Source organism: Perognathus longimembris, chromosome 5, assembly GCF_023159225.1.
Source record: "Perognathus longimembris pacificus isolate PPM17 chromosome 5, ASM2315922v1, whole genome shotgun sequence".
NCBI lineage: Eukaryota > Metazoa > Chordata > Mammalia > Rodentia > Heteromyidae > Perognathus > Perognathus longimembris.
The window spans coordinates 4,936,256-4,963,945 of NC_063165.1; the positions used below are offsets into that span (position 1 = coordinate 4,936,256).

Below are 27,690 nucleotides of genomic sequence, written 5' to 3' on the forward strand. Positions count from 1 at the left end.
ATATGTTCAGAACTGATTCTTTTCTGCATCTTCCTCAGCAGACCAGAGCAGCAGTTCTCAGAAGCAACTGGATTCACTTATCCCAGTGGAAGTAATCAAGGTAGACAAGCAGTGTGTATACAGCATCCTACCAAGCTGCAATGTTCAGTGGAAACAGGTATATAAGGCACACACACATATGTAATCTTCTGCCATATACTTGAAGGAAAGCTACAAATTTATAACAGCTGAGTAACAAGACAAGGGAGAGAGAGCACATGCATTCTCTCACAATTACAACTATTTTCTTACAAAAGGTCCCTCAAAGAAAGTAATACCTTCTGCATGGGCAGCATTTTGTTGGTTGTGAGGCTTGAATGCAGAGCCTCTTTGTACTCAAGGCTAGCTAGCACTCTACTTCTTGTGCCACAGTGCCACTTTGGGTTTTTAAGAGTCTCATAGGGACTTTTATGCCAGGGCTAGCTTTGAACTATGATCTTCAGATCTCAGCCTTAGTAGCTAGGATTACAGACCTGAGCCACCAACGCCAGCCTTTTTTTTTTTTGCTGGTCCTGTGTGCTCTCTCTGAGCTTCTTTTGCTCAAGGTGAGCTCTCTACCACTTGAGCCACAGCGCCACTTCCTTGGAGAGCATCTTATGTACCCCTTTTGACCAGTTAACAATTTTGAGGGTGATTAACTGGCAGGAAAATGATAAAGACAGAAGAGATGACTCTTCATTAAAAACTTGAAGGATGGCTGGGAATATGGCTTAGAGGTAGAGTGCTTGCCTTGCATGCATGAAGCCCTGGGTTCTATTCCTCAGCACCACATACACAGAAAAGGCCAGAAGTGGCACTGTAGCTCAAGTGGTGGAGTGTTAGCCTTGAGCAAAATGAAGCCAGGGATAATGCTCAGGCCCTGAGTCCAAGCCCCAGGACTGGGTGGGAGAAGGGGGTAACTGAAGGAAAGGAGCAGGTTAGAGCCAAATCTACTCTTTTGCCTGACTGGCTTGAGTTATACCACTTGATGGGCTCATATACTCAGGCTCCTGTGATACATCTGTTCTGCATAACAAACTGGAAGACATCTGCAGTGCCTCATATCACTTTTGCTTCTCCTAACATTCTAACTTTATCTGCCACATAGAAAATGTTTCATATTCTTTCACTTACCTATATTCAATGGCTCTGGTGTAATAAATAATAGCTACATCAAATCTTTGTTGGGAAAATTCTTCATTTCCTTTCATTCTCATAAGTTCTCCTTGCTAAGAAACCAAGGTGAAAGAAAACCCATGAATTAGCTCCAAAGATAATCAAGAACCCAATACCAAGAAAAAATGAATCTGAATTTCTATTGTGACATCAGAAATAACCTAGGATATTATCTATGGAAAAAACGAAAATGCAATCCTCAATACTATGGTATATACATCTGGCCTTCTGTATCTATCGGTACTGGACCTGCAGATTCAATGAAGCACAAATAAAAATATTTAGGAAAGTAATGTACTGAATATGTTATTTGTCATTATTTTCTAAACAATACAGTAAAGCAACTATATAGATAGCATTTGCATCGCACTAGGCAATACAGAGGTGATGTGATAGATACAGGAACATGTATACATTATTTTAAATAAGGGTTGGGGGCATCTGCAGTTTTTGGTATCTGAGGGTGGGCTGCCACAAATCCTCCCCAAACTGAAAGACAACTATGTATTTAAGCAAAGTTTTCTGTAATATCCAATTCGAACTTGTTAAAGAAATATTTAGTAAGCAAACAAGATACATCATAGACATTAAAATACTTTTTTCTTTGATGGTACTATTTGATAAGCCACTTTCTCTTTTTCCTCTCCTCTTCTGAGACCCATTTTTAAATACCCATTAAGTTACAGCAAGCCAAAAAATGAGATGCAAGGTAGAATTTTGGCTTTTGGTTAGCAAGCACAGAATTGCTCAATACATTTTTATTACTTAAAAAACAAATTAATCAGCTAGGTATGTCGGTTAGTGACGCTAAGGCCCTGGACTGGATTCCTAACACAGTAGGAAAATAAAACAAAAAATTAAATCAGTAACATATATGCAATGCAGATTAGATTAATTATAAAGAATGACACATCAGGTTAGCAAGAATGCCAACAAAAGATGCTACAAATAGAACCAAAACTTCTTACTTCACTCAAATTTATAAAAATTAAAGGGCTAGAGTAGAGGCATGGTTCAAGGGGTATAGCATCAGCCAAATAAGCTGAACTAGCACAAGATCTCAGTAGTGACAACAAACAAAATTAATATGTTCATTAGCTGGGCTGGTGCCTCACACCTATTATCCTAGCTATTTAGTTTAAAGCCAGATCAAGCAGAAAAGAAATTTCAAGAGTCCATCTCAACCAGCAAAATGCTGGACTGGCAGCATAGCTCAAGTAGTAGAATACCAGCTATGAACAAGCACAAATGAGAGGCCCTAAGTTCAGCACACACACACACAAAAAAAAAATCAAAAGAATTGAGCATTTTCTAAATCATTCTTTAAAATATGATGAATAAACTGTATGGTATGTGAATTATATCATAATAAGGTTGTTAAGCTGGGTACATGGTTTATACCTTTAATTCTAGCTACCTAGGAAGAGTCAGAAGACAACGTTCAAGGCCAGACTACATAAAAATTTATTATGACCTCATCTCAACAAATAAGCACCAAGTGAGGTAGTGGACACCTATGAACCTAGATATGAGGGAAGCAGGTAGGAGGATCAGAACATCCCAGCACTAGGCTAGGCCAAAGAGTTGAAGGCATATCTCAAGTCGCAGAGTGCTCTTCTAAAAGCACAAAGCCCTGAATTCAAACCCTATTATTATAAATAAGTAACAAACAAGGCTCTTAGTATCTCAGCTAAAGTCTTTAATTGAGAAATTCAAATTTTACATTAATAAAAATATATTAGAAAATTCTGATTATAATTTCTTTAAAAAATTTAATTCAAAATTTATTAAAAATTTCCCTCAAATATATTAGTGAACTTTACAGCAATTCTGCATATTGTTCTCAGTTAACTGTTGAGAGGTTTGGGGGTTTTGGGGTGTGTTTTTTTTTGCCAGTCCTGAGCCTTGAACTCAGAGCCTGAGCACTGTCCCTGGTTTTTTTTTGCTCAAGGCTAGCACTTATGCCACTTGAACCACAGCGCCACTTCTGGCCGTTTTCTGTATATGTGGTGCTGGGGAATCGAACCCAGGGCTTCATGTATACAAGGCAAGCACTCTTGCCACTAGGCCATATTCCCAGCCCCCTGTTGTTAGTTTTAACTGCTAAACTTTCAAACATATTTACGGGTAGAGATGTGTCCTCACCTCTGTACAGTCCACACAGCTTTGACCTTTAAATTCTTCAAGCAAATTGCAATTCTCCGTTACAACTCTAGTTATGTGATACTTATCTTAGTTTTATTTTTAGGAGAGACAGACACAAAGGGAGAGACAGATAAAAGAGAGAATCTGTTAACAAAAACAAACTGGTATTGCTATTCCTCTAACTCTTAGCTTAAGCAGGTAAGTCCATAAAGTTCATTGTATTACTACAGTTCTAAAAGGCTTGTGTATCTTGTAATCATTCATATGTATTATATATTTGAAAATATACAACTGGTAACATGCTACAGAAAACTGATTTATTGCTTGCTCTAAGTCTACTCTGTTTCTATTTCTAGCAATAAGGAACCAGGTCTTTATTATTGCACTAGTTATTACCCTGTAATTCAGGAAATTATTACCCTGTAATTCAGAAAACGCATTTGAATCAGGACTCATAACTCAAGATAATTCAGACATTATCAAAGTGCAATGTTCAATAAAACTATGTAAGAACAAACTGGTAAACAGTCTTCTAAAATGTATTTAATATACTGAATGAAATATTTAAACTTTTTTTCTTCCAGTCATAGGGCTTGAACTCAGGACTTGGGCACTATCTATGAGCTCTTCTGCTCAAGCTAGGGCTCTACTACTTTGAGCCACAACTCTACTTCTGGTTTTTAGCAGTTCATAAGAGATAAAAGTCTTAGGAACTTTTCTTCCCCAGATGGCTTCAAACTGCAAGCCTTAAATATCGGCCTCCTGAGTAGCTAGGATTACAGGTGTGAGCCACCAGTGCCTGGCTAGAGTTTTTTTTTTTTTAATATTTGACTTTATAAATGAAATATTTATGGTGAGAAGTTATTTGAAATAGTAATCTTATAAAAACGTAATGAACTAATTACAATATAGTAGGTAATTACGTTATCAAAAGTGTCCAAAGTTATGAAGCCTCATCAGTGTATGTATGTGCGTATATATATGTATATATGTATGCATATATAAAAATTATTCCAGCACAATTATAGTTAAAACTCTAGCCAAATGTATTCCTCTCCAAAGCAAAGAGAGTACCTACAATTTGAGATTCAAGAAAACATACAGACCAGCGTCAGGAGGATCAAGATAAGCCTAGGCAAAAGCCAAGGAGATAGATCCTTTCTCAAAAACAAGCTGGGCATGGTGCTTCATGCCTGTTATCCCAGCTACCAAGGAGGCAGCTAAGTTAATTTAAGACCCTATTGGAAAAACAAATTTAAAAAAATACTGGATGGCATGGCTCAGTTCATTCAGGCCTTCAGTTCATTCCCTAGTACTGCAAAAGAAAGGATCTGGGAAGGTGAGCAAATAAATAATACTAAGGGACAGAGCAAGGGTCTAGGAGGAAAACCTTGGCTTCAAGATTAGAGAAAGATTTGAGCTCTTATCTATGTTCTACTAGTTAGTTTGTACACTTTAGAAAAATCACATCTTCTCAAAGTCTTCTGCAACAAACAATAGCATCAACTCTTTAGGGTACTTTTATAAAGGAGAGAGAGAACTTGAGAGAGAAATCAGAAATAAGCCCATAATGCACGATACTGCTTCTCTACTTTCTAAAAAAAACCTGACCTGTAATTAGAGGCCTCCAAAATAATGAAAAGATGATACAAGAAGATCTAATAAATCTATCAGAAAGATCTGTACTTAATTCCTCTCTATAATCCAAGTCAACAGAATATTTGCGCTCTTTTCAGTAAAGATGCAAATTATTGTCCATCACCTAATAAAGAGCCAAAAATTTCCTATTTCAAGGTTCCTAAAACTATACTATAAAAGCATTGCTAATAATCAAATGCTTTAAGGGAAAATATTTCACAAAATAAGGAAATATGTAGGTAATTTCCTCATACATTAAAGAATGGTCAATTCATCAGGAAAATTAAAATTATGTTAACTTCTGTTACTTTTATTGAATGACACACATGAACTATAGCTATCAGTTCTTCCTCTATTATAAAAAAATAACTACTGATAATCACATTAAGAATTTTTTTCCCCAATGTGTCACAAAAGAAAAGGAGAAAATAGAGAATACTAAGTACAAGGGCCTGGTGCCAGTGGCTGACTCCTGTAATCCTATCTACTCAGTAGACTGAGATGGGGGATCAGATTCAAAACCAGCCTGGGCAGACAAATTTGAGACTCTTCTCTCCAACTAACCAGCAAAAACAGCCCAAAGTAGAAGTATAGCTCAAGTGGCAGAGCATCTGCCCTGAGAGGAAAAAGTCAAGAAAGAATGTAAGATTCTGAGTTCAAGCCCCAGAAGGTGCACAAAAATAAACAAACAAAAAGCCTAAACCTGAAAACAAAGTTAAAATTGTTACTGAAACATCACAGCAGAAGAAAAACATTTTCCAAATGTTCTTAAGACAAATCAGAAACCACATAACTATACATTCCATTCTCCTGAATACCTTTAAAAACTCAGTGAACAAGTTAAGACACTAATACTTACATTCAGTAAAGAAAATACTTAACATAGGCCAACATTTGTCCACTGATCCTAATTTGGGTAGAATGGTTACATCGCCTGTATATTTTATCCAATTTAAAGCTTCCTCCATTGCCAAGATTTTCTGTTTCAAAAGATGTGAGTATTAATTCTAAGCTTGTACGTCGCATTATACATTTACATTTTTGTTATTCCATCATGCGGTCAAGAAGACTAGAACCCCAACTTACAAATTAACAGAAACCATCATCATACATGTTATATTTTCTTGTTTGGTAGGTCATGTGGCTTGAACTCTGGACCTGGGTGCTGTCCCTGAGCTCTTCTGCTCAAGGCTAGTACTCTACCATTTGAGCCACAGTGTCACTTCCAATTTTATGGTGGTGAATTAGTGATAAGAGTCTCACGGACTTTCCTGCCCTGGCTAGCTTTGAACTGCGATCCTCAGATCTCAGCCTCCCGAGTATCTAGGATTACAGGGGTAAGCCACCAGTGCCCAGCTAGATGTTACATTTTTCAGTTGATGTTAGGTCACTCTCAGAGCTTAAGACGCTTCTGTAAAGAGGTTCACAACCTGGCAAGGGGCTGCCCTTAGCCAGAGAATTCAATACAAAATGGGCTGGGATTCAGATTTTATCTGAACTAGGGATTCCATCCTTATCCCCGAGGCTACAGTTATAGATGAAGGTTTGCCTCAGACAATATATATTCTTTGCACAGTCTGTGGCAAATAAAAGAATTAGATAAAACATTTGCTGAGCAAACTGGACCATCTGTGCAATGATTCTCACAATGGGTGAAAAGTTGGCAGAAATGTTATTCATGCCTGTAGTATCTAAAATATCTTCAGGAATTTAATAGTTCTCAATACTGGTATAAGGTTTAAAAGAAACATAGGTTTATATGTCTCCAGTAACATTACAAATTGGCTTATCACTATTTCTGGAGATTATCTAGTAATTATGTATCTAATTTCAACTGAGGAAATGTATGCCCAGCAAATAATCTGAAAGAATCAGACGTAAAGAGGTTTGAAGTTACATGACAGATTTTAAAAAGTGATGCAAATCAGCTAATAAGATCATGTACACAAAACACAAAAGTCAATACTACCAGATGCTGGTGTAATGCTGGGTATATAAACTGAATAACCTGGAAATGAGCAGTTTGATGACTGCCACTTATTCAGTGGCTAATGTTGGGTTTAATACCTATGTATATAATACTTACGTTTTCTATCTTATAGCCAATTCTCAATAAGCCTTCAATAAGAAATGAATCATTCTGAAAAATAAAAAAAGCACAGTTATCCCTTATTCCATCAACTTTACTTGAAATTTCTAATGGGAAAAAAAATTCTACATTTTAGGAATAGTCATGCATCATACAAAATCAATCTATCTACCTAGCTATCGTTCTATATTGTGTGTGTGTGTATGTGTGTGTTTGTCAGTCAAGGGCTTGAAGTCAAGGCCTGGGTGTTGTTACCCCTTAGCTCTTCTGCTCAAGGCTAGCACTCTACCACTTTGAGCTACAACTCCATTTCTGGTTTACTGGTGGTTTATCGGAGATAAAAGTCTCACAGATATTCCTCCCTGGGCTGGCTTTGAACAGGTTTCTTCAAATCTTAGCCTCCTGGGGCTGGGAACATGGTCTAGTGGCAAGAGTGCTCACCTCATATACATGAAGCCCTGGGTTCAATTCCCCAGCACTACATATACAGAAAATGGCCAGAAGTGGCGCTGTGGCTCAAGTGGCAGAGTGCTAGCCTTGAGCAAAAAGAAGCCAGGGACAGTGCTCAGGCCCTGAGTCCAAGCCTCAGGACTGGCAAAAAAAAAAAAAAAAAAAAAATCTAAGCCTCCTGAGTAGCTAGTATTATTATAGGCATGAGCCACCAGTGCCTGGTTAATATGCAATAATATTGCAAATATATAACAAATATATAACAATGGTCCCATAAGATTAATAACAAAACTGACAAATTTCTATTTTTTAGTGACACTGTAGCTGTTGTCATGTCATACCATAAACAGGCACTGCTGACAAGTGTTGATGTTGGTAGATTTACTAAAATAATAGCCCAATTACACACAGAACATGATACTTGATTATGGTAAATAAGTGATCTACTACTAATCTGTATATGTCTTGTGTTTAGCAGAAAATACTCTTTCTACTAGAAACAATTTCACTGTGAAACAATATGCCATGGCATATACCAGCAGCAGTTTCATACATCTTGTATTTCATGTTTCCCTCGATTCCACCAAGGGGCCACATGGAATGACTTATTTTGTCACCTTGATTTGTCTAAGTACACTATGATGTTATGTGTGGACACACAACAACTAAACTACTAAATGACACATTTCTCAGGATATACAACCATTGTTAAGTGACATGTGACTGTACAACTGTATGTATACAGTACTCTACTTGCCACAAGCACTTACAAGATCAATTTGCCCCTGAACAAGCCTGAAGATTCTGGACCTGGTGGCAAACACCTGTAGTCCCATACTCGGGAGTTGAAGACAGGCTCTTAGGTTGAAGTTAGCTAAGCCAAGAAAATGGTTAGTAGACCCTATCTCAAAAAACAAGCTGGACATAGTGGCATGATTGTGAACATAGCTAACTAAGCAGGAAGTATAGGTAGGAGGATTTCAGTCGAGTTCAGCCATAGGCAAAAATCAAGAAAACCTTTCTCCCCTCTCTATTTCTTCCTGTTTTTTTTTCTTTTTCAGAGCTAAGGACCAAACTCAGGGCCTTGCACTTGTCAAGCAAGCACTCTTCCACTGAGCTAAATCTCCAACCCCAGAAATTCTCTTTTTCTAACCCAATGTGAAAAATATTAAATGGGCTGGAGCTTAAGTAGAAGAGTGCTTGCCTACACATAAAGCCTTCAAACCCCAGTACCAAGGAGGGGAAAAAAAGTAACCTAAGTCAAGAATTGACTGTCAGGGGCTGGGGATATAGCCTAGTGGCAAGAGTGCCTGCCTCGGATACACGAGGCCCTAGGTTCGATTCCCCAGCACCACATATACAGAAAACGGCCAGAAGCGGCGCTGTGGCTCAAGTGGCAGAGTGCTAGCCTTGAGCGGGAAGAAGCTAGGGACGGTGCTCGGGCCCTGAGTCCAAGGACCAGGACTGGTCAAAAAAAAAAAAAAAAAAAAAAAGAATTGACTGTCAGGTGCTGGTGGCTCACACCTGTAATCCTAGCTATTCAGGAGGCTGAGATTCTGAGGATCACGGTTCAAAGTCACTCCACACAGCCCCACAACAGACCCAAAAAAAAGAATTCACAAAAGACATGATTTTTAGTTACTTGTAGATGTGTGGGTTTTTAAGATTCATTATACTTCAGACATTTCCCTAAAGGTACATTAGCTGGTATGTTATTAAATCAGTAGGAATAAACACCAGAATGTCCTTTCCAAGTTTAAATTTCTAAGCTCAGTGCCAGTGGCTCACACCTATAATCCTAGTTACTCAGGAGGCTGACATCTGACAACTGTGGTTCAAAGCCAGCAGAAAAGTCCATGAGACTTAAGAATCTTATCTCCAATTAGCCAGCAAAAACCAAAAGTGGACTTGTGATTCAAGAGGTAGAATGCCAGCCTTGAGCAAAAAGCTAAGGGACAGCGCCTGCGGCCAAGCTCAAGCCCCAGTACCAACACCACACACACACACACACACACACACACATACACACGTTTAAATTCACAATAAAAATAGTACTAAAAACCAGGCACTGGGGGCTCATGCTTATAACTATAGCTACTTAGGAGGCTGAGAGCTGAGGATCACAGTTTAAAGCCAATCAGGCAGGAAAGTCTGTGAGACTCTGATCTCCAATTAACTACCAAAATGAGCAGAAATGGAGCTATGGCTCAAGTGACACAGGACTAGCCTTGAGCAAAAGGGCTCAGGGACAGCACCCAGGCCCTGAGTTCAGGCACAAAAATGAAAACAGTACTAACCAGACGTTGGTGGTTCATGTCTATAATCCTAGCTACTCGGGAGGCTGAGATTTAAGATCCCAGTTCAAAGCCAGCCAGGGAAGGAAAATCTGTGAGACTCTTATCTTCAATTAACCACCAGAAAACCAGAAGAGAAGCTGTGGCTTAAAGTGGTAGAGCATTGACCTTGAGCAAAAAGAGCTCACAGGCCCTGAGTTGAAGCTCCACCACAAGAAAAAAGAAATAGTACTAAGGCTTCATAACCAATTGAGACAAAAAGTTATCAAATGGCTTCAAAAAGAACCATTTAAAAAAAAAGACACTCAAAATAACACAAAGACATTCCTCAAATCTACTGTGATGTTTTTTGCAGGGAGGGTGGGTCATGGAGCTTCAACTCAGGGCACTGACCCTGAGCTCTTTTGCCCAAGGCTAGTCCTTTACCACTTTGAGCCACAGCTCCAAATCCAAATTGGAGACAAGTCTCACAGGGACTTATCTGACCCAGCTGGCTTCAATCTGTGATCCTCAGATCTCAGCCTCCTGAATAGCTTGGATTATAGGCTGAGCCACCAGCACCTGGCAAAAAATTCTGCTTTCTTTTAAGGACAAGAAGCAGTCCTGGTACCAGCTACTGCTATCTGAACCTATCAAAGCCACCAGACATCCTCTGATCACTACTGAGCACACACAGAGAAAGGACAACTGCAATCAGGACCACAAAACCTAAAAGTCCATGAGCTAACTTCTATCAATCGGTTGTATGCGTCCACAGCATACATTTTAATTTTGAAGTGAAAGTGTGGGGCCTGCACTTACCGCAACTTTTTTTGCCAAATCCACAATATCTTCCATCAACTCAAGAAGTTGTAACTTCTTCAAACTTATCTCTGAACCCTGCAAACTGTTTATAGACAAGTTATTTTTTTTTAAAGATTAGGTTCTTGCCTATACAATTCACTGAATTTTATGCTTAAATATAACAAACTATCTAAAAAAAATTAAGTTTCCATTTTCTTTAGGTAACAAAAAACAAGCTGTTTCTTTTTCTTTTTTTTTTTTTTGCCAGTCCTGGGCCTTGGACTCAGGGCCTGAGCACTGTCCCTGGCTTCTTTTTGCTCAAGGCTAGCACTCTGCCACTTGAGTCACAGTGCCACTTCTGGCCATTTTTTGTATATGTGGTTCTGGGGAATCGAACCCAGGGCTTCATGTATATGAGGCAAGCGCTCTTGCCACTAGGCTATATCCCCAGTCCACAAGCTGTTTCTTTAAATGCTGTATTTCTCTCTTCTGCACTACAACTGTTTATTTTTGTTTTTTGGTTTTTTTGGCCAGTCCTAGGCCGTGAACTCAGGGCCTGAGCACTGTCCCTGGCTTCTTTTTTGCTCAAGGCTAGCACTCTGCCACTTGAGCCACAGCGCCACTTCTGGCCATTTTCTGTATATGTGGTGCTGAGGAATAGAACCCAGGGTCTCATGTATACGAGGCAAGCACTCTTGCCATTAGGCCATATCCCCAGCCCACTACAACTGTTTAATATAGCAGTTCTGTATAACAATACTTATAAGCAAGCAGATTAATTTGTCCTGACTCAGCTTGAAGTCTACCATTCAATCCTACTGAAAATTCATGTTATATAACTCCTCTGTAAATCACCTTTATAAGAATAAAACTTTAAAAAATTCATGTTATAATTATTTCCTCATGTTCAAATCCAAAGTATTTACTTTTTATATCCTATCTTAGAAAGCAAATCTGAGCAGTAAGAAAGACATAGCCTTCCACTGCACTTGGCATTCCTTAGTACTGCACATACAACTGCATATCACTGTTCATACAAAATGAGTACCATATAGAACTTACAAGGTCTCCACACAAGGATGTAATCTTGATAATATAGAATTTTGCTGCAGTTGAAAAAGAAGTGGCCAGAAGATATGTATTTTAATGGCATCACAATAACTTCGTAGGACAGAAATTGGCTTGCTGCACCATATACTGCAGATGTCAAATTCTTAAAATTAAAAGATTAAGATTAATATTTGTACCTCATTTTTAAGGGATTAATACTGCAAATGAGGGAACATAAAATGGATATGAATGGATGAAATATTATAACCTGTTAGATATTAAAAATATTTGTGCTGACTAAAAGTCCTTCAAGAAAAAGCTTCTCAGTTTGTAGTAGAAAAAACAATAGGCATACTTTTTTGTGTTCTAGTGCTAAGGCTTATTAAATTCAGGTCCTCAAATGAAAGCTTTTTCACTCATGGCTGGCACTCTACCATTTGAACCACACCCCCACTTCTGCCTTTTTTCTAGTTAGCTGGAGAGAACAGTCTTGAGGATTTGTCTGCCCCAGCTGGCTATAGGCTTTGATCTTCAAATCTCAGTCTCCAGAGTACCTAGGACTATCGTGGTAAGCTATTGGCAACCAGCTAAGAATACATTTTTAAAAGACATATAAATCTCCATGTTGATATGGCTGAATGTATGGACCCTTCCTTATGACCCTTCAACAAATTAATATTAAAGTATGACTGTACTCACCCACATTTCTCTCACATCGAACATAATCTTTATACTGCAAGCCCTAAAATAAGAAAATTATTTTGATTCGTATGGTAAAATGCAAAAGAACAGATTTTGGGGGGCTAAGAGGACTGTTCCTGGGTTTCAACTCTCCTGCTTGCTAGGCAGATACTCTACCACTCAGGTGTGTTTCCTACTTGTTTTATGCTGGTTTTTGTTTTTTGCCAGTCCTGGGGCTTGAGCTGTTCCTGAGCCTCTTTGTTCTCAAGGCTAGCACTCTACCACCTGAGCCACAGCATTACTTCGTTTTTCTGAGTAGTTTATTGGAGATGAGTCTCAATGGGACTTTCTGCCCAGGCTGGCTTCCAATTGAGATCCTCAAATCTCAGCCTCCTCTGTAGCTAGGATTACAGGCATGAGCCACTGGCACCCAGCTTACGCTGGTTACTTTTGAGATAGTGTCTCAACTCCTGCCTGGGTACACCTGGGTCTTGAACACCTTAATTGGGCTCCCTGTTGTACTAGTTGTTGTTTTTTGGCCAGTCCTGGGCCTTGGACTCAGGGCCTGAGCACTGTCCCTGGCTTCTTCCTGCTCAAGGCTAGCACTATGCCACCTGAGCCACATCGCCCCTCTGGCCGTTTTCTATATATGTGGTGCTGGGGAATCAAACCGAGAGCTTCCTGTGTAGGAGGCAAGCACTCTTGCCACTAGGCCATACACCCAGCCCTGTACTAGTTGTTAACAGGTGTATGCCATCTGGTTCAGCTCTTGGTTAAAGAGTCTCATGCCGGGCACCAGTGACTCATGCTTGTAATCCTAGCTACTCAGAGGCTGAGATATGAGGATTTGGGTTTAAAGCCAACCTGAGCAAGAAAGTCCATGAGACTCTTATCTCTAGTTACCCACCAAAAATCCACAAGTAGAGTTGTGTTTCAAGTGGCAGAGTACCATCCTTGAGCAAAAAAGCTGAGGAACAGTGCTTAGGCCCTGAGTTTAATCCACATACCAGCACCAAAAAAAGAAAAAGAAAAAAATCAAGAGGAGGGGGTAGAGGAGGAGGGGAACAAGAGAAAAGGGGAAGGGAGGAATTTCATTAACTTTTCTGCCTGGACACAACTGCTGTCTTCCCAATCACAGTCTCTCACATACCTGAGTCATTAGCACTAGGCTTTTTACTCTAACAATTAACAGAGCTAAACTAAAAATGATGCAATTTTATGTAATTTGAATGTATCTTTAGCCAATAAGTCTTAATTTTCTGAGTATTTTCCTAACGCACTCCCCAGAAACTTTTTGTTGTTTTTGGTTTGGTTTTATTTTTTTTGGGGGGGGAAGCTCAGGAATTCCTCCACCACTTGAGCTATGTCCTAGTCCGTTTGTTTTTAATTTATTTTTTGATCAGGTCTCATGTTTATGCCTAGACTGGCCTTGGACTAGTTTGCCATTACTGGTTCTCTGGCATCCACATTCTTATTATGGAGGTGCTGCTCACTTGCCCTTCTGAACTTTCTATCACACAAAGTATCTTTACTCAAGACTGCCCTAAATTAGAAAACTGAATACAAAAATTAACAAACCTACTTACCACTCCATCATAGTACAGCTGAGTCACACGGACATAATCATCTGACATATATTCAGGAGCAAAGACAAACTCATCCTCAGAGGGGCAATCTTCTAACAAAGCATCATCTACTATGCTAAGATCCTCGTCGATAAAATCATCCATGGTGCCCATTCCTACGAAAACAACACACATCAATAGTTAAATTTTTTGAAGTGACAGAAGTAGCAGTTTTCCTTCCTGGCATCTACTGCATATTAGGAAAATATTCAGAGCCTATATCCCAAGGAAGTAATTCCAACTGGAACACTGAGTTTTGGAAGATTTGTGCCCCTGTTCTGCTGTTCTTTCCAAATGATTCAATCTATTTCTTCCTTTCCTTAGGTTCACATATTTACCTTCTTTACTCTAAATTTTATCAGTTTACATGTCTCCTTTAGGTGGGTGATAACTAAGGGCATCCTATTCTCCCTGTATGTCCAGTACATGTGAGCCCTCAAATGTTTGCTGAATATAGAAAAGACAAAGTGCACTTTCACCTCCATTTCTTTTACTGCATCACGTAAAATATACCATTTCATCATATAAGAACTACTACAATCCCCATTTCCCGGCCCTAACTAAATCCTGGCTCCACTGAGAAGCTGTTTCCTATCAGCTGCTCCCACTCTCCTTTCCTTGTATCTCTATCTCAGGCAAATGGACAGGGCCAGAGCGGTCCAGGGCAAGTGTGTCAGTCTCCATGCCCATAGCCCCTCCAGACTTGTCCTCTTCGTAACCATCTCTGAACTTCTAATGCTCCCAATGAAGGCCAGTCAGCACTCTAAGACTGCAACAAGGGAAAAACTCCTCACATCATACAGACATGTTTTTTAAAATATTTACTTTGAAGGGAGAAAAGGGGAGTAGGCTAGAGGTTTAGGCTTTTTTTTTTCCTAGAGAAAGTTTAATAATGAAGATATTTATAGCTATTAGAGGAAAACTACATTAAATGTCACTGAAAATTCATTTTATTAGTTCTAGCCCTTGCTTTGTTTTCCTTTTCATCACAAACGATCGTTAACCATTTCTCGTATCTTTTCACATCGCATTAACCATTTAATGTTAGAGTAGATCATTTCTCTTTTCCTAACACCAAGTCCTTGAATATGAGCCTACTTCTTTAATCAGTCCTTCTTTTGGTGTCCAATTTAATGTCTAATTACCTCACAATTCAGAAGAATCCTAACAAGCTTCCTAGCCAGCTACTTGTATTAGGTGTCACCTACCATACATACCACATACTTCAGAAGTCCCCATCCCATTAATCCTCATATTCCTTCTATGCCCACTATACAGATGGAAAATGCTCATTCCCAATTCTGCAGTCTCTGCTCTCAGACGTGTCATTACCATTTGTTTATTTCTTGTTTACTGCCATGTTTATGAACACCAGAAACTAGTTTCTTTCTCTCCTCCAAATCTACCATTATCCTAGTGGCATCATGGACCCATCCAGACAACACCTTAGCCTTAGTTTACCTTCTCAACTAGCATGAACTTTTTTCCCACCACATTAAGCTCTTCCTTCTCAGGGCCACTTCTCAGACTGTATAATTCTAAACATCTAAATTTAACATCAAATGCTTCCCTCCTGTCAGTTCTAAACACAAGTAAGCATCGTTACAGCTCTCATCTTTCCTTGTCCCTTCCCATAGCCATTCAATCTCATCAAGAACTTTTCTTAGTATTTATCACTATGAATCTCTTGTTCTCAATTCCACTTCCTACAATTTGGTTTCCATCCCTACCATTCAAGGGAAACTGCTTTCACTAGTGTCACCAATGACTATTCATAGACTGTCTATACGATCTGCAAGTTCACCTGTTCTGTCTGAACAACATTACAGCACTCAACTCTAAAAGTGAAACAGCCAGAAAAAAGTAAAACATAAGACCAAAGACACAATAAGTTATCTAGGAAATACTTATGTATACTCAAAAGTTCACTCTTCTCACATACTTTTTTGTAAAAAAATACAGAAAGAGCCAAGAATTGTCAGAGCCTACTCATTAACATCATGACATTGATTACAATACAACTGGCAGACTGAGCCACCACGACGTGGCACACTGGCCATTAAAGCCTCGCAGATCTCAAGATATCAAATATGGCAGCAATTATACTGTAATTGTGATCCTGGTATAATTTTCAGAGTTTTCTATTTTGTTATCTCTAGAGGGGCAATGTGGCAAAATGGTTAAGAATATGGACTCCAGGGCCAGTCTACCTGGGTTTAAACCCTAATTCCACTATTTTCTGAAGTTTTGATCTTGGGCAATATTCTTAACTTCTCTGTGCTTCAGTTGCCCCACATGTTAAGGGATCAAAAAAAGTACTACCTACCTGATTAAGTGTTTTGAGTAGTGCTGGGTATGTATGAAATGCTATAAGTACCAAATTTTTAAAAATTTAAACCTACTGTTTAGATATTTCCAGCTAACTGAGCTACCTTAATTACTAAATCCAAAGAGCACTTTTCAGCTTGTAACTTACTTGACACTGCGGACCACTTCCTCCTCAGAACTCTTCATTTGGGATCCAAAGACCATCTTCTGGTTCTCCTCCTATTCGTATGGCTGCTCTTCCTCAGTCTCCTTCATGGGCTCTTCTTTTCCATTCCCTGCCACCCAAATGTCCATTCTCTTTTCTTCTCACTCTCACTGTCTCTGGGTGACCTTCCACACCCATGGCTTAAAACAGCATTTTCTGAACTTTCATCATTTGCATAATAGCTTCTTCATGATTTTGCAATCCTCATATATTACATGTATTTAATGCTTCCTTTGCATTAAGCTCACCTAAGTGATATATGTCCATGATATCAAAGTTTGATATACAAGTTGTATTTTTATACACGTTAAGGTAAATTCCTTACTATTAAAATTTTCCAGTTTTTTATGTACCACTTTAAATGATCTTATATGATAATGGTTTCCACAGTTCCAAATGTCTCCAGGCTGGGTCCAATCTTCTGATTTTCAGATCTTAACTGTCAATTGATACGAGATCTTAACCAAGATGTTCCATAGCCCCTCAGATTCAGTAAGTTCAAAAATAAACTTATTCTCTTTCTTTAAAAAATGCTACCACATTCTTTTCTCTTTCTGTATACTATTTATAAGGTTAATTGTTCTACATGCCACATGGTTACATTAATCAAAAATGTAGCTGGTCAACCTAGACTCTAGTCTCATTCCACATTTCCATCCAACTTACCATTATATCCAATCACAGCTACTTCCCTAAGAAATCTAAATTTGTCACTGCCTTACTTGTTCCTTCCTCATTTCTCCTCAAACTAATACAAGAAATCTCTTAAGCACTATCTTGCCTTCAAGTTTAGCATCCTCTCAAACTCTGGTTTTATCAATTTACTGTTTTAAATCATTCAACAGCTCCTCTTCATAATCAGAATCAAGTCCAATCTCCCTGCTTAACTATAGATGGTCTTGTGTGCTCCTATTCCTGCTTCTATCTCCAGTCACTCCATGATACACAACCTAGAAGCTGGTCATATCCAACTGCTCATAATTCCTAAACAAACCTTCCATTAATTCATGCCTCCAGTTTTTAACTGTCCTGATCGTTCCCCTACACCAAATTTCTTTTTGCCTCTCTTCTCTATAAACTTAGAAGACCAGGTCCCTATCTCTGAAAGCAGCTCTTACACAGTTTGATCATTGCAAGTTTATCTGTTAGGTCACTGTGAGTGTGCAGAATACACTAAGTAATCTACTTGCCATCTATAGTTATTTGCTTCATAATTCCCCCAGAAAAAACTTGACTAATTTAACTATAAGCTTGCTTTAAGAGAAAATTTGGTATCACCAAGAAATCCCACGTTTGAACATGACAGAACTTTCCTAATACAAACTAAAATAAGAAAACTACTAAAAACATAAATATGTCTTATTCCATCAGTTATGGTGAGCCAAATACTGAAAAATTCTATGATTGTAAAAAAATAAAGTAGATTTTAGATTTTTTTCAAAATATTCTTGTTTTACCAAGCTCCTAGAAATAGAACATTTAAAGCCTCCTCATACCAAAAGACACAACCTTGAGCTAAAAAACTTCTATGATAAAACTAAAGGAATTTGTGACCATTATACCAGTACTATGAAAGATATTTAAAGAAATCCTAGCCTCAGAATATGGCCATTGAAAGCAAAAAAATACAGAAATTAATAAACTGTACTAGGGGAGTAGATTACTAGAATAGGAGAAGGAAAGAAGCAAGCATCACAAAAACAAAATGACAGGAAGCAGCATATTTCAATAGTAACATTATACATCAATGGGCTCGACTCCAATCAGAAGCCATAGAGCAGCAGCCTGGATCAAAATGCAAGACCCAGCCATTTGTTCTGTCCAAGAAAACATATCTCACTGTCAAAAGATTAACAGAAATTCAGAATGAAGGGTTACACAAAGAGAACTTACAAATATCCTGCAAGTGGCCAGGAGTACTACTTGTATCTGATAAAATTGACTTCAGACTAAAAACAGTAAGAAGAGACAAAAAGGTCATTTCGTATTGATAAAGGGAGAGATCACTGAAGAAGAAACTACAGTGGTCAGCATATATGAACCTAATAGTAACATGTCAAAATTCATTAAACATGGAGATGGAAAGGAAAAACTGAGAGCAAGGAAAGGGGTGGCAATGTCCAAAAACAAATGTACTCTTTACCTGACTTATGTAACTAACCTTTCTGCATATCATCTTTATTATAGCAATAAAAATTTTACAAGAATGTAAAATTTTTTAAGTTAAAAGAAAACCTATTAAGCATCTACTCCTGTATTTATAAGCACTGACAGACCTCAACACAACACCCTATTCTCACCAAAAGACAAATCAACTCAACAAAAGGGTAATAAAGAAAGCTCAGAATTGACATCATAACACAAATGCATTTAATAGACATCTACAGTGTATTTCATCCAGTAATTCACCAATGCACCTTCTTGGCAGTCCATGAAACTTTCTTCAAAATGGATCACAATCTAGCACATACAGAAAGGCTGAACAAATATAAGAAAATTAAAATAGCACCCTATATTCTATTTGATCAGAACAGAATTAAACTAGAATTCAGCAGCAAAAGATAGTAGAGAAAACATTTGAATTTATGGAGATGGAACAACACATTGTTGAGTAAGCTGGGTCACTAAAAAAAAATAAAGGGAGGGCTGGGAATATGGCCTAGTGGCAAGAGTGCTTGCCTTGTATACATGAAGCCCTGGGTTCAATTTCCCAGCACCACATATACAGAAAATGGCCAGAAGTGGCGCTGTGGCTCAAGTGGCAGAGTGCTAGCCTTGAGCAAAAAGAAGCCAGGGACAGTGCTCAGGCCCTGAGTTTAAGGCCCAAGACTGGCAAAACAAAAACAAAAACAAAACAAAATAAAAAAATAAAGGGAGAAATCAAATAGGTCCCGCAAACAAGTATTACAGTTCAAAGCTAGCCTAAGAAAAGCTAGCATAAGAGCCCATCAGAAAAACAAATTAAAAGTAAAAGAAGGGGTTGGGGATATGGCCTAGTGGCAAGAGTGCTTGCCTCGTATACATGAGGCCCTAGGTTCGATTCCCCAGCACCACATACACAGAAAATGGCCAGAAGTGGCGCTGTGGCTCAAGTGGCAGAGTGCTAGCCTTGAGCAAGAAGAAGCCAGGGACAGTGCTCAGGCCCTGAGTCCAAGGCCCAGGACTGGCCAAGAAAAAAAAAAAAAAAAAGAAAAGAAAAAGAAGGGCTGGGAATATGGCCTAGTGGCAAGAGTGCTTGCCTCTTACACATGAAGCTCTCAGTTCGATTCCCCAGCACCGCATACATGGAAAACGGCCAGAAGGGGCGCTGTGGCTCAGGTGGCAGAGTGCTGGCCTTGAGTGGGAAGAAGCCAGGGACAGTGCTCAGGCCCTGAGTCCAAGGCCCAGAACTGGCCAAAAAAAAAAAGCAAAAGAACTAGAGTTATGGCTCAAGTGGTAGAGTCACTGAAGGAAAAAAAATAATAAAGTATGAAGAGTAGGCACTGTTGAAAAGACAAGTGAACTACAAGACACATCTGATGAAGTTATCTAGCATCGTAAGGACACAGAGGTGAAAAATACGAAAGAGCAAATGATTTGGAAACAGTTTAATGTAGTGTGTGTGTGTGTGTGTGTGTGTGTGTGTGCAGTTAAAACTCCAAAAGGGGAAAACAGATTTAAAAAATAATAGAAAATTTAAAAAATATACAGGGCTCATAATCATCCAGGCATCATGAAAGACAAATTTCAGAAGAAACGTAAGCACTCAAAACAGGATGAAATAAAAGCAATTTCTTAGCTATACTTAGAAGTGAAATGACATAATACTCAAAACAGAAAATCCAATGAGCCTAAAGAGAGCTGGCAGCAGACTCTGCATATCTTCATCATATGAAAGAAAACAAAGCTACACAACAGTGCCCAGGCCCTAAGTTCAAGGCCCAGAACCAGCACACACATAAAAAAAAGCTGTTACAACTATGGGAAGTGGCTGGGCACCAGTGGCTCACCCTGTAATCCTAGCTACTCAGGAGGCTGAGATCTCCAGCCTGGGCAGGAAAGTCCACGGGACTCTTATTTCCAATTAATCACCAGTACACTGGAACTGGAAATATAGCTCAAAGTGCTAGCCTTGAGCAAAAGAGCTCCAGGACAGTGCCCAGGCCATGAGTTCAAGAGTTCAAGCCTCACAACAACAACAACAACAAACTATAGGAAGTCTGAATGGGTGACTGCAACAAACTTCACAATGACTAGACAAACAGAAATTAATACAAGGGCTGGGGATATGGCCTAGTGGCAAGAGTGCTCGCCTCGTATACATGAAGCCCTGGGTTCAATTCCCCAGCACCACATATACAGAAAATGGCCAGAAGTAGCGCTGTGGCTCAAGTGGCAGAGTGCTAGCCTTGAGCAAAAAGAAGCCAGGGACAGTGCTCAGGCCCTGAGACCAAGGCCCAGGACTGGCCAAAAAAAAAAAAAGAAATTAATACAAACTGGTATCTGAACAACAAAATTTCTAATCTTCTATAGATATATAACAATTACAGAATACATATTCTTTGCAAGTACACACAGAGTAATTACAGTATTTCACTGTATACAAGACTATACAAAGGAAAAGAAAATTTGTCCTTCAAAAAAAAAAAAAAAAGAGTCAGGTGCTGGTGGCTCATGCCTGTAATGCTACCTACTCAGGAGGCTGAGATCTAAGGATCAGGGTTCAAAGCCAGCCCCAGGAGAAAAAAATCAGTCAAACTCTTATCTCCAATTAACTACTAAAAAAACCAGAAGTGGTACTGTGGCTCAAGGTGGTAGAGCACTAGTCTTGAGCAAAAAGATCTCAGGAACAGCACCCAGAACCTGAGTTCAAGCCCTACCACTGACCCAAAAAACCAAGAAGTCATTAACTAAATAAAAAATTATGTCAAATCTGAAAATTTAAGAACATACTTCTGACCAACTCAAGTCACTAAACAAAGTCAAAGAAGAAATCTACTTTGGAAATTTTTAAATACTTCAGACCTAAAGGTTAGTGAAAACACCATAAATTAAACTGTCTTAGGCCAGGTGCTGGTGGCTCATGTCTATACTCCTAGCTACTCAGGGAGGCTGAGACTTGAGGATCAAGGATTGAAGCCAGCCTAGGCAGAAAAATTCATGAGATCTTTATCTCCAATTAAGCACAAGAAAACCAGAAGTGAAGTTATGGCTCAAAATGGTATTGCTCATCTTGAGCAAAAAAGCTCAGGGACAGCTCCCAGGCCTTGAGTTCAAGCCCAATGACAGACCCAGCCCCACTCCTACCCCCACCCCCAAATAAAGCTATGTTAAAGGAAAAATGGATCTTGGAAAAGTTTATAAATGCTTACAGGACATGGAATGTGGCTTCGTGGTAGAGTGCTTGCCTAGCACGCATGAAGCCCTGGGTTTGACTCCTTAGTATCATATAAACAGAAAAGGCCAGAAGTGGTGTTGTGGCTCAAGTAGAGTGCAAGCTTTGAGTAAAAGAAGCTCAGGGACAGAGCCCAGGCCTTGAGTTCAACTCCCAGGAATAGCACAAACAATGCTTATACTATGAAATAAGAATGCCTAAAAATTAACATTAAGCGGGCAATTTAAGTTAGAAAAAAAAAACTCAAGAAAATAAATGGGGGCTGGGAATATGGCAGTGTGCTTGCTTTGCATACATGAAGCCCTGGGTTGGATTTCTCAGTACCACATATATAGAAAAAGCCAGAGGTGATGCTGTGGCTCAAGTGGTAGAGTGCTAGCCTTGAGCAAAAAGAAGCCAGGGACAGTGCTCAGGCCCTAAGTGGGGGGAGGAAAGGAAAGGAAAATAAAAGGGGAAAAAAATCAGTGAATAAAAACAAATATAACAGGATTAAGGCAAATATGGTTTGGTTTTGTTTTACAAAACACACCATATTCCCAAGACATGGTAGAAAGTATGTGATAAAATGGTAAAGCTTTCCTTAACCTAACCAAAAGCATCTACAAAAATGTCACAGAAAGGGCTGGGAACATGGCCTAGTAGCAAGAGTACTTGCCTCACATGCATGAAGCCCTGGGTTTGTTTCCTCAGCACCACGTATACAGAAAATGGCCAGAAGTGGTGCTGTGGTTCAAGTGGCACAATGCTAGCCTTGAACAAAAAGAAGCCAGGGACAGTGCTTAGGCCCTAAGTCCAAGGCCCAGGACTGGCAGAAAAAAAAGAAAAAAAAAAGTCACAGAAAATGCTGTTCTTAGCAGGGAAGCATTCCCAATATCAAACTGGGACTACCAATATAGGCACTTCTAATGAACCACTGTAACTGCTGTTTAACACAAGTCTCACTAATAACCAAAGAAATGCCAATTTAAACCACAATGTGTATCACCTCATAACCATTCTACTAGCAAGTATTAGGAAGTCTAAGATAGCAACTGTTGGTGAGGTTGCAGATCAATTGTAACTCTCACTACTGATTAAATAGAAAGCTGACAGAACTGTTAGCCAGTGTTGCACAACCACCTCAAAAACAATCCAGAATCCTTTCAAGAAGTTTAACATTCATACCCTTTTACCCAGTAATTACACTTCTAGCAAACAGCTTACCCTTCTTAGTATTCCAACCCACTTTCTGTTCACAAACCATCAAAATTATGCTTGAAAATCAGCTATCCTCCACGTTACAATAATAGATTTCAAAAAGTAAGAATTAAGATTAATTGCAAATGATGAACTTCCACAGTATCATAGTGGCATTTTAAAGTAAAACTGAGGGGCTGGGGATATGGCCTAGTGGCTAGAGTGCTTGCCTCCTATACATGAAGCCCTGGGTTCGATTCCCCAGCACCACATATATAGAAAACGGCCGGAAGTGGCGCTGTGGCTCAAGTGGCAGAGTGCTAGCCTTGAGCAAAAAGAAGCCAGGGACAGTGCTCAGGCCCTGAGTCCAAGCCCCAGGACTGCCAAAAAAATAAAAAATAAATAAAGTAAAACTGAGATTATTATAATTATTAGCAGTTGATGAAAGTAACTATACACACTGATAACTGAACAAAAAAGTAGAATTACACTAAAAATGCCTTACTGAAAGAAATGGAGGGGAAAAAAAAGAAAGAAATGGAGGAGACACCTAGACTAAAAGAGGGTTCCCCTAACACCAGGTATTGCATTTTAAATTATTCCTTTGCTTTCCAGAGGTTTCTGACTTCGGATTTCACACGTTAGTTCTTCGGTGTGGTCTGCCTTTCTTATGTAAAGTGCAACTGCAGAAGGGAAGGGAGGAAAGTTGAACCAGCAAGAGACTAGTACCACAGGCTTCAAGCATCATCAGCTTTAGGAAAGAGCACATACAGAATCCAAAAGCCCAGACATGCATTCCTTAACATCACTTGTACTCACAAACTAATTAGGAAATCTTTATTACTTCCCTAGGAGTCATATACCCCAGCATGAACTTTAGAGAAATTCTCACAACTCTGTATGTTATATCAGAATCTTCCAAAGAGCAAAATCTGGGCTGGGGATATAGCCTAGTGGCAAGAGTGCCTGCCTCGGATACACGAGGCCCTAGGTTCGATTCCCCAGCACCACATATACAGAAAAAAAAAACGGCCAGAAGCGGCGCTGTGGCTCACGTGGCAGAGTGCTAGCCTTGAGCGGGAAGAAGCCAGGGACAGTGCTCAGGCCCTGAGTCCAAGGCCCAGGACTGGCCAAAAAAAAAAAAAAAAAAAAAGCTACCAAAGAGCAAAATCTAAAAACAACCAAATGCCTACCAACAGGAGAATGCATAAAAGAAATTGTGTTATATTCACTCATGGAATATTACACAGAAGCAAAAAACTAGTAACTTACATCTATATATAATATTAGTGACTCAGAAACATAATACTGAGTAAAATAAGCAAGTTCCAGAAGACTATACCCAATAGTTTCTAAGAAACATAGAAACCATACGTTATTGACAGATATGTACAAATCTCATATGAAGTTATTTTCCAATGCAAGGGGTACTCGGGACCATTACCTCCACAGGTAAGAACATTAAATATTGGCTATTTTTATTGATGGTAAATTCATAGACGGCTTATTGTTTTGCTTCACAGCTTGCATAAGATACATATATTCTGAACGTAAATATTACACAAAAATAAAAGATTTTTTAAAAAACATCTTATGAAATAATGGTTCTGGAAAATCACCTCACTTACCACTGGAGGTACATAAATTATGGAAGTCTCATCTTTAAATCAATCATATTAACATTAGGTACATAACAGATGGTCATTGGAATTGATTTTATCAGGACCAAATTCCATTACCTGTGAGAGACTGGCACATGGCTAAAGCAGAAGCTAAATTTGCAGCAAATTTAGCAGCAAGCTAAAGTAGGAAGGAAGCTGGTCAGTAAAGAGAAGGCAAAAAAAAAAAAATGTAGTTAGCGAGCATGTGAGGAGATGGGGTTCTCACTCACTATCAGTGCAAGTGAAAACTGCTACAACCACTATGAGAGCTTCAGTAATAGCTGGTTATGTTGAAAATACACATACTGTCCTATCCAGCATATCTGTTACTAGGTATACTTTCTAGATAAGCTTCCAAATGTGTGCACAGGAGACAGATACAACAATACTTATTGCAGAACTGTTTCTTATAGTCGAAAACTATACATAACTTCAAAGCCAATCAATAGGGTAATGTATAGATAAGGTATGATATATTCATGCGATTTGATTCTATACCAGCAATTAGAATGAATCAAGGAAAACACAGTAGTTCAATGGATTCACATATAATTCTCAATCGTGATGCTGAGTGAAAAAACAAGTTGCAAAAAGACATATAGTTTAATATCATTGACGTTTATAAACAATACGCTGTATTGTTTATAGATTCACTGTGATCAAAGTATAAAATATTCAAGGAAATGACAAGCACAGGCCTGAACACAGTGGCTATCTCTGAGTTAGGAGAGTAGATAGAACCTCCAGAACCTTTTATTTCCTTTTTAGAAAGATCTGAAGTAACTTTGGCAAGGCAATTACACCTGTAAAATCTAAACCACTGATTGATTAAATCTCCCCGTTTTATACACATGAAATAGTACGGAAGTTATAAAAAAAAAAAAAAGAGAGAGAAGAAATTAGGTAAATAGTATGGAAATTCAGCAAGACAGAAACAACCAAAACAGAGAGCCCTTGGAGCGCAAAGCATCAACCCGTCAGAAACGCAGCACGATTTGGGTCCCTAAAGAGTCTGTTTTTCCATCAGGCTATATGAATTCCACTTTCCTTAACATAAAACGGAAATATATTCCTTTTTTTTTTTAATCACCACTAGTGCTGTCATATAAGGAAACTGCAGTAGCAAAATCTGCAAGATCTCTAGCTTGCTTCCCTTCCCCAAATCAAGAGATTTACAAGTCTGCCACAAAACCACCATCAAGAACGCGCACGCACGCGCACACACACACACACACACACGAGCGCGCAGTTAGGTAGGGTTATTTTTCCCCAGTTGTCATGGCAACATGTTGTAGAAGGAGTTTCCAATTGATGGGTTGGCGGAGACAGGAGGCCACTGCCCAGGTACCAGCTCACAGGTCCACCACTGACGTCTCCAGCCTGCAGGGCGGGCGGATGGCCGCAGCCCCCCCCCACCCTCCCCAATCCCCGGGCATTCGGGCGGGGGGGTGGGAGGGAGTGTGTGGAGGAGGATGCTCGGTAGACGCCGCCGCAGGAGCTGGGGCTGCGGGACGGGCCTCCCCGTTCCCACCCGCCCCCTTCCCTCCCCTCCCCTTCCCTCCCTTCCCCGGGGTCCAGTCTTCGCCACGAGCATCTCTCCCCCCCACCCCACCCCCTAAGTAAATAAATAAATAAATAAAAACAGGTGACGCACGCACGAACACTCGAGAAGGAAACCTCGGCCACGCGCGCGCACGCGCACGCCGGGACCCCCCCCCGCCCCCTGCGTGGCGCGGCCTCGGGCCTCGCTCGTCGCGACCTCCCCGCGGAGGGAGCGGCGGCGGCGCCCGAGGGTGGGAGGTGGGGAGGGAGGAGACGGAGTGGAGAGGGTGCCCACCCTCCCACCCCTCCCACGCCTCCCCTGGGAAGAGTGACGGCGGCCCCACGCGCGGGGGGCTGCGGTGCGGGGGGGAGGGGGGCCGCGCACGCGCAAAGCCGCGGCCCCTGCGCCATGTCACCCACCCGCGGCCCCGGGGCGCGCGTGCCGCGGGGGCGTGCGCACACAAAGGGGCCGCTCCCGCCCCCCAGCGCACCCCCCCCTCCAGTTCCCCGGGGGGAGCCAGGGACCCCGCAGCACGGGGTCCACACACCCCCCCACACACACACCCTCGGGGCCCAGGCGGCCACACCTCCTCACCTTGCGAGTTGCCGGGCGACGCGGACACCGCGGGGCCCCTCAGCTGCGGCGGGCCGCCGCGCACGCACCCGCACTCGCTGCACACCCACGGGGGGGTTGCGCCGCGCCCGGCTCCCCGCGCATCTTGGTAGCGGCGGGACGAGGTGGGGACCAGAGCCCTGCGCGCTGGGGGGCGCTCGCTCGGGCCCGCAGCCCGGGAGCTTCGGACGCGGGCCGCCGCTGCTCTCGCCGCCGCCGCCACCTCCGCTCTTCGGGTCAACCCGACTGCAGGAGCGAGCGGGCGGCAGCGCCAGGCTCCCGAGGAAGACGTCACGTGGGTTGGCAGCGCGCACGCGCAGTCGCGCCGTCGCGCCGCCCGCCTCGGTCCTCCCCCGCTGCGGCGTTCGCTCAGCCGTCCCGCCGGCCCCCGCGCTCTCCGGCTCCGGCCCGTGGAGGGTCTCGGTGCGCCTGCGCCCGGGGTGGGGGGTGAGGTAGGCGGGGGGGGGGGGCGCCGTCGCGCCGAGGCCTTCTCAGCTGTGTTGCTTGCTTTTTCCCCCTTGACCCCACTGCGGCTGTCTGGTCGGCGCTTGCGCAGCAGATTCCGCGCGGCGGGGGGGCCGTGGCCGGGTAGGAGGGGAGGGCTGGGTGGGCTTCTTCGGAAAGGCCCGAGGCCGAGGGTCTCCCCGCTGCCCCGCGCCTCGAGTAAGACCAGAAAGCCCCGACGGGAGGGCGCCCGGGGAGGGCTGAGGTGGTGTCGTCCCCCCCCCCCCGCACGGAGGCGCAGCCCTCCCTCCTCCCCCGCCTGCTTTGCTGCGCCCCTTTTCCGAGCCCCTGGGTGCTGCAGGGGGGTCGGTGCGCGCGCACGCGGGCGTGGGAGGGTG

The 27,690-nt window shown here is 41.2% G+C and overlaps 1 protein-coding gene across 7 annotated transcripts in view; it reads right to left on the reverse strand.

Annotated features, from left to right (window-relative positions):
• Ttc3 (tetratricopeptide repeat domain 3) overlaps nucleotides 1-27,114 on the reverse strand; it is a 108,021-nt gene extending 80,907 nt beyond the window's left edge. For 4 of the 7 annotated variants that reach the window (XM_048346233.1, XM_048346235.1, XM_048346232.1 and 1 more), the window contains exons 1-8: nucleotides 13,911-14,429; nucleotides 12,343-12,385; nucleotides 11,656-11,806; nucleotides 10,612-10,696; nucleotides 7,064-7,117; nucleotides 5,837-5,957; nucleotides 3,340-3,425; nucleotides 1,153-1,247 (exon numbers count right to left, since the gene is read on the reverse strand). In XM_048346233.1, coding sequence (XP_048202190.1) covers nucleotides 1,153-1,247; nucleotides 3,340-3,425; nucleotides 5,837-5,957; nucleotides 7,064-7,117; nucleotides 10,612-10,696; nucleotides 11,656-11,806; nucleotides 12,343-12,385; nucleotides 13,911-14,084 — 809 coding nt within the window. In that variant the 5' untranslated portion in view covers nucleotides 14,085-14,429. Of the gene's footprint in view, nucleotides 1-1,152; nucleotides 1,248-3,339; nucleotides 3,426-5,836; nucleotides 5,958-7,063; nucleotides 7,118-10,611; nucleotides 10,697-11,655; nucleotides 11,807-12,342; nucleotides 12,386-13,910; nucleotides 14,430-26,830 lie in introns of those variants that run through there. The other 3 variants (XM_048346238.1, XM_048346237.1, XM_048346234.1) reach the window with 2 other exon arrangements.
• Between the last annotated feature and the right edge of the window lie 576 nt (nucleotides 27,115-27,690).